Consider the following 12049-nt stretch of genomic DNA (forward strand, 5'->3'; position numbering starts at 1 on the left):
GGTAACACATATTGAAATGAAATTTAGTATACAGATATATCAGATAAATATCTAGGTCAAGTTCTGTTTTGGATACGATCGCATCCTTTTTGTTAGAGTTATGCCCCTCAGACTTAGAACTCCACTTAACTGCAGTTTTCATTCATTTTCTTTGCAGAAGTTGCACATATTGAAATGAAATTTAGTATACAGATTTTTCAGCTGAATATCTAGGTCAAGAAGTGTTTTGGATAGGATTGCACCATTTTAGACAGAGTTATGCCCTTTTGGACTTAGAAAAATTCCAATTTGGAGGGATGGGGGCATAAGTGTTTTACAAACATCTCTTGTTAGGTTTCATTTTCATGGTTTTCAAGGTATGAAGAGACCCACGAATTTATGTCCACCATGAAATGCAATTTTACATATATATTACTACTGAACTATTCTTCAACCACGAAATCAAATATCCATGAACCAATATATTTTCCTCAAATTGACTCCTCAAAAATATGTGATTTTACAGTATATAATTTTAAGAAATCGTACTTAGAGAATAGCCAATCATTGTTAACTTTGTGATATTTATAGATTGCTTCCCCCAGTTTGTCATCCCAGCAGATAGATGAGAAACATCTCAAAGACATAAGGCAGCATTTAACTAACGCGACTGACGTACTTATCAAAGCCCTACTGTATAACAAGACATTCACAGAGTCAGTCACAGGCACAGAGAAAGGTTTGTAATCACATCAGGACATTTTATACATAGGTATCTAATAGTTGTCAAAATTATAAATACATTTGATGAGAAATTAGTCCTTTGTTGAAATTTTAAAATGTTGACACCCAGATTTTTGCTAGAGTCCTCACTCCTGAGCATATAGTTAAGATGCAAAAAAACTGTTTAAAAATTCCTTTTCAAATTAAAGTATAGAGGATAAAACTTAATTTATTTTATATGACCATGAGAAGGTGTCCGATTCTTACCAGATCTTTACAATTTCTTTTCACTTGTCCTGTAAAGTTGTATGGTATCCTATTGAAAGTGATATTAAAGGAAAACATTGGTCATGATGTGTAAGTGTATGATAATCTATTAATAAATAAAGTAACTTTACTTTTCTTTTGTAGTCAGCAGTTTGACAGATGAAGACAGTTTTCCACATTTACAGATGGTACTGAAGGTTTTGGAGATTCTTCCTCAATTGTCAGGTCAGTAGATTAAATAGAATTCCATTTTCAGAGGAATGTGAAGAGTTACAGAGTTACCTCCCTTTTAACATTGTGCTCTTTAGTTGCTGATCTGAGAGTTCAGAGAAAAAATTTAATGTTCCATTAAGTCATGCATGAAATATCACTTGGAGAGGAAATAAAGACCATTTCAATAAAAAATTAAATTCTCTAAGTGAAAGAAACAACAAATATCACGATTAAAATGGAATGACATTTATAGGGACAAACTAAATCAATTTATTAGGTTAAAATTAAAAATATGATGCAAAATTAAAAGTCAAACTTCTTTATTCTGAACTCATCTTGGCCAAGGTAAAAACTTCCAAGATATCTGAGGATTCTAGATAATAAAATCAAAATCTATAAAGAAATGAGATAATAAATTCATGACTGCTGACAATGCCTTTTAAGATCCTGATAATTTTCTAAGTGGATTTTTTAACCTGTCCCATTGTTTCCACAGATGAAGTACAAGACCAGTGGGTGGATCCAAGATTATATCCCGAGGATGAGGACAGATTAAGTGTAATTGATGTCGTGTTCAGAACAATCTCTAATTGTATGGGTGACCATTTTCTGTATTTCTTTAACATTGATTGATATTCATGTACAATTTATCATTAAAAAACAAAGAAAAAAAAAAAAAAAAAAACCAAAGAAAAATTTAAGATTGCTAAATTTAAAAAGAAAAGAATAATTAAATTATTTGAATATAATGTTATTTTTTCAGGCAGTAAAGAGCTTAACTTGCCCATCATCCTTACAGACCCAGTGTTGACAGGAAAACCAGAAAGGTTAGGTTCCTATCCCACCCTATAGTAAGGATACGTGTGACTAGAAAATTGTTATTTTTTGAACTACTGGGTTTCTGTTGAAATTTCTAGTGAGATTTCATTTATTTTGATGAATGTATTTAAATAAAATTCATTCATGAAAACTGATTACCTTGGTCATCAATTTTAAATGTGAGGAGAAATGCAATTTTGATCAGTTTTATTCCTTGGTATTTCAGGGACATTACTTTGTATGAGGGGTGCTGCACCAGATTATGTGGGTTCCTTGGGTCTTTGTCTGCTAAACATTTCCTCAGAGCTGTGAGTATAACAAAAAATGTTAACCATGCTTAAAGAAATTTGGCTTTTTTGGAAGAAAAATTTTATTTACAATGCCAGCTACCATTGAGAAAAACCACAACATTTCAAAGGAAGGTGGAATATTAAATTTATCAAATAAGTTTTAAACCTCCAAGATAAATTAGTTATATGAAGTCATGTTTTATACTTCACTTAGAAAATTGGTAACCATCACCATCATACATTGTGCTTAATATTTTCCTCAAGGATTTTTTGTAAATATGTCAGATATTAAGCAATGCATATGAATATGCAATGCATATGAATATGCACATCTTCCAATATTTTGTACATTGTAATTACTTCCAAAAAGTCTGTTACCATGGCAAAAAAAGTTCAGGACAAATAACTGTTTAGTACTGATACCTGAAAGAAAATTGCACCCAGCTTTAACTTCACTGGGTTATTCATCATTTCTTTGAAAGGGGTAGGAAGTTCCTGTAACCCCTGTTTCCCAGAATAATAAACAAGGATTTTCGCTTGGGTTCTTTTGGAAGGCTTTTTATTCAGATATGAACATTTTATATATATGTAACCCTGTAACAAAATAATTAAAATCAGCACATAATATAAACAGCTATTTAACATGTCAATTTAAAATCATATCTCTTGTCGTATTATATTACACTTAAAGTTGATTGCACATGACCTTTATAATTAATTACTTTATCCAGAAATAATAAAAGAATTACTGAAGATATTATCATATGGAAATATTACTCTTATAAAATATGAAAAAATGCATTACATACTTCCGATTTAGAAATAATAAATTATAAACAAAAATCAAGGAATTAAACTTTCAGTAACAAGAACTGAAATAATTTATAAACATAGAAAATAACATGAAACTCAATTTCATGCAAATAAGACACACATATACCCTTACCTCACATGAGGTGTAAAGGTCAAAAGTAAAATGCAGCAACGCTATGGTTCATTTCATGTTTCCCTGTATAATAAATATATTAGGCTTTATAATCTTTATACTAGATCTATGTAAATAATTTACTCAATGACTGAAATAAAGGTGTTATGAAAATTTAATGAAATTATTTAATCCTGCTCACTCAGTCATTCTCTCATTTAAGACTATGAAAATAATACTCAGAATTACGATAAAAATTTCAATTATTAAATCTGTAATTTAAGCAAAGAATAACTTTACAAGTTACTTTAAAAGTTAAAACTGACTGCACTCTTACACAACACACAGTCTCGTCATACATACGTATTCGAGTGGCAATTAAATGAAATATAGGAAAATTAGTACATATACTCCATAATAAATAAGAAAGCTAATAAAACAGACCTTAAATCCAAAAACCCATACTCTATACAAGTTGATTTTAAGAAGTTTGACTTCAAATCACAAATCGACAAAGAGCGACTAGCCCGGGAAACAACTGGCACGGGAATCAACTTACAAAACCAAGATAACCAATGAGAACTCAATATCCAGTCACCCGTGTCAAAAGGTCTAAAAATAGTAGCTAATATGAATAACTCAAACACAGGCTAATTCGTATTTCTTCAAATAAGTTTATTTTAATGGTCATTTATTAAACTGAAATAAATTCAAACATATACATAATAATATTTACATACAATACAAAATAAACATTTTCTGAGTAACTACAGGATATCACATTCCTTTTCAAATGAAAATGTCACTATTTTATTTTGACAGTATATTTTGCTATTAGTATGCAGAGTGTAAGTAATACAAACTGGAAGTGACTAAAAGCAATATTCATCCATTTCTATCTTTAACAGGAAGGAATTTTGTTTGAAAATGTTTGTTCACATGACCCCTGGTGCCGTCTACTAGCTGAGGATGTGTGGTGCTTCATCATCAGGTTTTGTTGATAAATACTTGTAATGAATTTCATCTGAAATTCAATTTTGCACTTATATCTTATTCTGCAACTATAGCTTGCATTCACCAAATAAAGGTTACTTAACAAAGCAAAGCTATATTTTGACTTGGGTCTAAAAAAATGATAGAGGGCTCAGCAAGCCTCGACCTCAGTCACGTTAATTAAAGGAATGGAATCAAAGTATTACAAATCAGCAATTGAAGAAAGTTCAAGTCCTAAAGAAATGTGGAGTTATTTAAACCAATTGGCATCTGATTCAAAAAATTTCACACCTACCCGTTTAACACAAAATGGTTCGGATTTCGAAGATTTACAGGATATTGTTGATATTTTTAACAAACACTTTACTGAAATATCCTGTAAATTATTAGCAGATATGTCAGTACAAAGTTTTGATTCAGAATTGTTAAATAAATTTACAGAAACTAAACTAGGGAAAGAAAATTTTTTCAGTATAAATCATATAAGTGAGTTCGAAGTATTAAATATGCTGAACACACATAGCCAATCAGATACGTAACTTTACCTCTAGCTTTGATCTCTTATTTAAATCACAATCTGGATTTCGAGAATTTCACTCATGTCAAACGGCTCTAACAAAACTTAGTAAGATAATTGGCTACAAGCTATGGACCAAGGAAATTTAGTAGGCATAACTTTCATCGATTTTAGCAAGGCATTTGATTTGGTTAATCATGATATTCTTATAAATAAACTTCAATCATATCACTTTGACCAAATGGCTATTAAATGGTTTCAATCTTATTTAACATCAAGGTCTCAGTGTGTAAAAATAGGTACATACTCCTCTGATTTTTTGCCCGTCACAGCAGGAGTGCCCCAAGGATCTATCTTAGGTCCCCTATTATTTTTATTGTATATAAATGATCTCCCTTTACATGTAAATAGAACAGATATTGATATGTTTGCTGATGATGCAACCTTACATACATATCATAAAAATATAGAAGGTATTGAGAATGCTCTAAACTTTGATTTGTGTGAGATAGAAAATTGGTGTTCCAAAAATCAAATGGTGTTAAATACCAACAAGACAAAATGTATGCTCATGGGAACTCAACAAAGAAAATCAAGAATAAATTGTACTGAACTAAATTTATATGCTTCTAACAAATTAATTGAAAATGTTGAATCTGAAAAGCTTTTGGGAGTACATATTGACCACTCATTGCGCTATAATTATCATATTGACTCAGTTTGTAAATCTTTGACTTATAAATTGTATACTTTACGCAGAATTAAAAAATTTCTTCCCTTACACACGAGAAAACTATTTCATAATGCATACATTCTGCCTTCTTTGAATTATTGTCTTACTATTTGGGGTAATGCGCCAGATGCTGGCATAGATAGAGTTTTTAAATTGCAAAAAAGGGCAGCCCGGATTATTTTAGATGTGGCTTATGATGCCCCTTCACTACCATTATTTGAAAAACTTGGATGACTGACCATATATGAGTTAATTGATTTTCATAAATATATATTACTGTACAAAACACTTCAGGGTATGGCACCAACTTATTTAAGAGATTCCTTTGAATTTATTTCTTCAGATAGTTATGTTCTTAGATCTGAAACAAACTATGATCTTCATCTACCGAAATATCGAACAAATCAATTTAAGAATTCTTTTCATTATTCCGGTGTTCATTTATGGAACAAGTTACCCTTGCATATCCGTTTTTCACCAACTGTACAAACTTTTCGTAAAAATGTAGAAAAATTCATTGTAACATGTCGCAACTAAAAGTTATATAATGCCATGTTCTTGAATCGATCTGTATATGTCCTTGTATTTTCACGTCATGTTGTATTATTTATTATAATATTGTACAATGTTTTAATAATTGTATTATTGTGCATGTGTTGAGAGGGCCCCAAGGAAGACTAGTGCATTGCACTAATCAGGTTACCCTCTTTAAATAAAGTATTATTATTATTATTATTATTATTAAGGTAATGATGTTATCTAGTTCCATTCATACCTATATAATCAACAGGTGCTGTTTATATTGTAGGTATGGCTCAGCTGACCTCTGTCGAGATCATGTGACCTTTTTACTAGAAGTGATTAAGCAGTGTTGGTCTTTTGACCATGAGTCTCCATTGCTTTCATTGGTCGCTCGATTAATTAAGTGTCTGTCTTCTGACCATCAGGTAAACTCTCATCCAAATGATTTATATTAAGCAGGAAATCATTGATAACTTAAAATTTCACCAAGTTTTAGGTTCAGTAACATACACTTGGAACTAAAGATCAAATAGTGATTTAGACAGGTTTCATATAAATTGCACTGAAGAAGCTATAAATCTCATAGTAATTACATTTGTTTCCTAGAAAATATCATGAAAAGTTTTTCATCTTAAGAGTTGCAATACACTGCATACACATATCTATAGGCAATCTGTAAAAAGCTTGTATTCATTTGTTGTTACTTATAGATGTATCACCTTCTGTGTGTTTCAGACTGAGTTGATAAGAAAACTAAGCTCTGAAGACGACCTCTCTACCCTTTATATCTTGTCCTGCTGTCTACCCAGCCTCTCTGATGAAAACAATCAAAATCTTGTGGACAAAGTCACAGAAAAATGTTCAAAAACTCTGCAGGAATTTTCTGTTGCCTCGGAAAAGACACAACAAGACTGCTACAGAATGGTCAGTATATTAGATGAGGAAATGTACATGTAGTTGATGCAGGCAATTCATTTTCTAAAGTTTACTTCAAATAGCAACATAAAAACTTATTTCAATGGTGTAGTTTACTTCTACCTGTATGTAAAATAGTATTTGTGTATATATTTATTAATTTATAGTTCCTTTAAAATTTATTTTCAAAAAATTAATGCACACTTAAATTCATTTTAATAAATTTATGTTTGATTGGTTAATATGATGAATCCAGGAAGCAGATTTCTTTATTTTCTCAGCTGAATGCTGTTTCCTGCCTATATGAGATATTGGACAAAAGTGATACGATGGGGTATTCCGTCCAGTCAACCGTGACCGAGTCCATTACAGATGGGGTCAGTCAGCTGTGGAGAAATATGTTTATCTCAGACTGGACAGACTCATCACTATTCGAGCTGTGTCTCCAGCGACTCGTATTACTCAGCTCACATCTCTCCTCTCTGCTGGATAATGATGTTCTACTGAAGGTATTGTTATTAAGCTTTACCTAGGAATGCGGAGTTTTATTTCTGTAATATTCGATTTGCAGTGAACTCAAAAAAGATCTGGAAAACTTGTGTCCTTTGAAAGTACAGTAGAGCTAATATCTACAAATCAGTTTTGTGTGTGAATTGATAAGGAAATGTTTATAAAAAAAATTTTTAACCTCCAGGAAACAATACTTTTGTTATTCATCATAAGGGTTTAACTATTTTAACTCTATATTCAGAAATATTTTTGTATAAATTTTTTCCACTTGGTACCAACTCAATTCTATCTCAAGTTTGGAAAGGCCAAGCAAATTAAAAAAAAATGTCTTTGATTTTTGATTTATTGCACAAAAAGGAGTAATGCCTTGACAGGAACTAGAGTTGAAGTGTATTACTGGACATTTATGTCTGTTTTTAGATTCTGTATGTGATGAATTCCCTGTTCCAACATTTATTTCTATTTATAGATTCTGTCTGTGTCAAGTTCCCTGTTACAACAAGGCTGTACAAACCACCTACATCTGACGATTGTCTGTTTTCTGAAGTCCTTTGGTAAAATCAGGCCTACAGCAACTCCAGAGGTGACTGCCAATTTTTCATTAGAAAAAAAAAACTATCAGACAAAAAGTTTGTAAGAGAATTTAAAGGTAATAACTTGTTTTTCCTTCATAATAAGGACCTAGAAGTGAATATCTAAGTTTCAGACCTCAGTACAAATTTACATCAATTACATCATAACATCGTAAGTTATAGATCAATTCAACAGAAACGGAATGATTAGAAAAGAAATCTTACAGAAGATTGTAAGAAATTGATTGAATTACATGTTTGCATGACAAAGTTTCTTCACAATTATATCTGAGTGATCGCCTTATTACTGTAGTTCAGTTCACTAATTCTTCTGAAATCAATTTACAGCAGCCCCAGATTTTGAAGAAGTTATCTGACCTCTTTGTGATGACCTTGACCTCTCCTGACCTATTTATTCACCACCATGGGTTATCTGCCTTTACACAGTTTGCTGAGAACACAATACATGAGTCTGTGGTTCCAGATTGTATTGATCAACAACCTCAGCTTCAAGACTTTGTGGTTCAGTTTCTCAGCAAGGTGAAGTTACATTGAGTTATTATGAACCTAATATGTGGTTTCTTATTACCTGTACATTATAAACATACCTGAAGTTCCTTAAGAGATGTAAATAATTGAGTACCTTTAAACCAATATTAGTTATGAAATCTATGCATTTTATGGTAAAGAATAAGTAAAAGATGATTTGAATAATGATGGCAACATTTCTAATAAGAAAGTAAATAGTTAAACTGCAAAAACTGACAGTGTTATGCTTTACCATTTCTGAGGAAACGTTTCACCATTTAGGCCATTGTCTTTCTGTAAACATTGATAATCATCTTTTACTGGTTAATTATATGAGCTGACAGTAACTGATGAAGTAATGCCAGTGCTTAGATTGTCTTAGAGCACTGTTAGAAGTGAGAGTCAGAACAAAAACATTCTATAATTATATTTTCTTATAGATGCCATACACTTGTGAAGAGTTGAGTCGACTGGAGTTTTTGAGGAAGGAACCATACACAAATCCTACTGTTAACAAAGAAAGAAATAATTCTATAAAGACAGAAGAGGTAATCTTAGAGTGCCAAAAGATCCAAATTGATGCCAAATGTGTTTAATTATTTTTATATACCCAAGTCAAAAGCTAAAGTGAGCTTTTCTGATCAAAATAATAATGACTGCCAGGCTAAATATATTGTAGAACGATCTATCATTAAAATGACATTTTCCTAGGTACCCTGTTTGACGATGGAATTCATTTTGTGTATTGGCAATAATACAAGAAAAAATTGAGTCGAATCATAATATGGATTAGTTTTCATGTGAAAAGGGCATATACTATCTCAAAAAGTTTCCTTATTAAATTGGTAGTTATTTTCTTTGCAACTCCTTTTGTATTTTTTGAAATCATTTCTGCTCAGAAATACTACATTAAAACTACAGTACCTGGCTATAAGTGAGTCATAATTTTATTATACCCCTAGTTGCGTGAGGTATGATGTTTTTGACCTGTCCGTCAGAGTGTCAGTCAGTCAGTCCGTCAGTCCTGATTTTTTGTCAGCGCAACTCCTCATATACTGCTCCACAGAATTTCGTCAGACTTTGCAGGTATTAAGGACACAATGTGTAGATGTGCATATTACCAGGAAATTCTAATTCCTTTATTTTTCCCGGGAATTTCCGCACTTTTTAACTTGGGCATTTGGCCATACCTTTAATATAGAGATGAACTGTTTGTCAGTGCAACTCCTCATAAACCGCTGCACAGAATTTGTTTAACTTTGCAGATATTTAGGACACAATATGTAGATGTGCATATTACCAGGAAATTCCGATTTCTTTATTTTTTCCGGGAATTTCCACACTAAAAACATAGGTTTTTGGCCATACCTTTTATACAGTTTGTCAGCGGAACTCCTCATAAACCGCTGCACAGAATTTCGTTAAACTTTAAAGATATTTAGGACACAATATGTAGATATGCATATTACCAGGAAATTCTGATTCCTTTATTTTTTCCGGGAATATCCGCACTATAAACTTAGGTTTTTGGCCATGCCTTTTATATAGAGATGAACAGTTTGTCAGCGCAACTCCTCATAAACCGCTGCATAGAAATTCATCAAACTTTGCAGATATTTAGGACACAATTTGTAGATGTGCATGTTACCAGAAAATTCCAATTCTTTCATTTTTTCTGGGATTTTCAGCACTTTGAGTTTTTGGGGAGCGTGGGGTATGTAAGCTTGTTCACTTTTTCTTTCATTTTTCCACTACATGTATATACTTCATTGAAGAATGCATTTTTCTAAAACACTATTGCAGTGTTATTTGTTGCTCATTTTTTATGAATAAAACACCATAAAATGCAGAATTTTTTGAAGTTTCTGCACATTATTTCAAAATAATTTTTTCTTTAGGCATTACTGTGAAATCACAGGTCAAATGCAAAATAGAAATTTTAAGACTTCAATTTGTTCAGAAATCTTAGTAATTTGAGCTTAGAAATTTTTGTCCTGACAATTTTATAATTCATTCTCAATGATTTGATGTCATTTTGTTTATCATTTTAAGACAAGAAAATTTGAATAATTCTGCATGATTCAGTGAAAAAATCATGGAAATTGAGCTAAAATTGACTTCACAACAAGTTTTTATAAAAATTGGTTTTTCAATGAAATATATAGCGTAAAAATGCAATTATGACTCACTTATGGCCTGGTACTGTATATATGGGACAAGCCCTCATCACAGTTAGATTATTCTAACTACTGTCAGGCTTGCTGACCCTGTGAATTATTTACCTTCTGTTTCAGATTACTTGCTTTGAATCTGTAATTGTAATGATACTCATAGAATTTGTGTGAATTCAGGAATTCCAGATTGATTTCATATTGTTTCTTTTTTAGCCCAGCTGTAAAAGACCAAGACTAATGGATAATGATAGTAAAATAACTACAAAGGTAAAGATACTTAAGATATTCTTTAGGATTTTTTTTTAATACAAGATTTCATGAAATGGGATTTAGTGATGTTGTTTGAGGAAGTCTCTGAAAATTCATATTTGTTTATTTTTTTCCAAAAAGCTAGGGACGCAGGTAAAGGAGTTGGTGGTAGTGTTACAACAGACTTTATCAGAGTTAGAGAACTTTAAGAACACAGAGGATTGCAATTTGTCGTCAAATTCCTGGAATAACCTGGAAACAATTCACTGTAAAATTACTGAGATCTTACAGGAAAAGGGGTGATTTTTTTGTTTTCCAGTTAAACGTTATATAATTGACTATATACAAGAACTTAAATATTTTTATATGATCTGTTGAGTTTGATTATAGTTTTAATCAATACAGCCTCTTTACAGTTTAAGTTACATTTTGTATAAAATAATTCTGATCTATACAATCTTGATAATCAATATATATTTGAATGTAGATGAACGGGGTTTTGAGCTGTATGATTGAAGTGTCTTTTCATTGGATATTATGTTTAAAATACGAATAAAATCTTTTAAGAAAATAGTTTAGTCTTATTTAGTTACATGTAGGTGAATATTAAGGACGTTCGATCCTGATATTTAAAGTCTTAAACTTTTTTTGCCAAGTATTTTTTTTAGTTTCTACATACATAGCTTAATTAAAATTCAAATCAAAAAATGGGTGTCAATACGCTTCTTTTGGCGCAACAGTACATTTAATATGACCTTCTTGCACTGAAATTTGTGTCTTAATTAAAAATTAAATTTTTGACGTTTTCCCTCCAATATTTTTATCCAATTAAAGCATGAAACAAAATGAACTCTTTGTTTGTTTAAAAAAAGACATTTAAAAATTGTGACTGAGAAAAAGTTTAAAATTGCTTTACATAATCAATTATTTGACCTTTCTGCACTAATAAAAAGTGATTTTTCTGGCATTGAAAATTTAATAAGCAAGAAAATTATTTTAAAGTCCTAAACTTTTTCTGATTTTAAGAAAATAGGTCAAATTTATCTTGAATATTTAGAAAAGAACATCAAATTTGGGGGTATATGATGTAAATTTTTAGATATTACTATAAAAGTGTTAA

At 31.1% G+C, this 12049-nt stretch overlaps 1 protein-coding gene across 1 annotated transcript in view; it reads left to right on the forward strand.

The window, feature by feature from the left end:
• LOC134242742 (FIGNL1-interacting regulator of recombination and mitosis-like) overlaps positions 1–11261 on the forward strand; it is a 36743-nt gene extending 25482 nt beyond the window's left edge. Inside the window, exons 13-26 of the mRNA XM_062724863.1 lie at positions 571–718; positions 1114–1194; positions 1679–1774; positions 1946–2009; positions 2228–2309; positions 4125–4207; positions 6268–6406; positions 6717–6905; positions 7178–7405; positions 7876–7989; positions 8327–8518; positions 8947–9054; positions 10894–10947; positions 11071–11261. Of these exons, the coding sequence (XP_062580847.1) occupies positions 571–718; positions 1114–1194; positions 1679–1774; positions 1946–2009; positions 2228–2309; positions 4125–4207; positions 6268–6406; positions 6717–6905; positions 7178–7405; positions 7876–7989; positions 8327–8518; positions 8947–9054; positions 10894–10947; positions 11071–11232 (1740 nt within the window). The 3' untranslated portion in view covers positions 11233–11261. The remainder of the gene's footprint in view (positions 1–570; positions 719–1113; positions 1195–1678; positions 1775–1945; positions 2010–2227; positions 2310–4124; positions 4208–6267; positions 6407–6716; positions 6906–7177; positions 7406–7875; positions 7990–8326; positions 8519–8946; positions 9055–10893; positions 10948–11070) is intronic.
• The last annotated feature ends 788 nt before the right edge of the window (positions 11262–12049 follow it).

This window comes from Saccostrea cucullata, unplaced genomic scaffold, assembly GCF_032062105.1.
Source record: "Saccostrea cucullata isolate Sc308-1 unplaced genomic scaffold, CSIRO_AGI_Scuc_v1 ctg2834, whole genome shotgun sequence".
Classification (NCBI taxonomy): domain Eukaryota; kingdom Metazoa; phylum Mollusca; class Bivalvia; order Ostreida; family Ostreidae; genus Saccostrea; species Saccostrea cuccullata.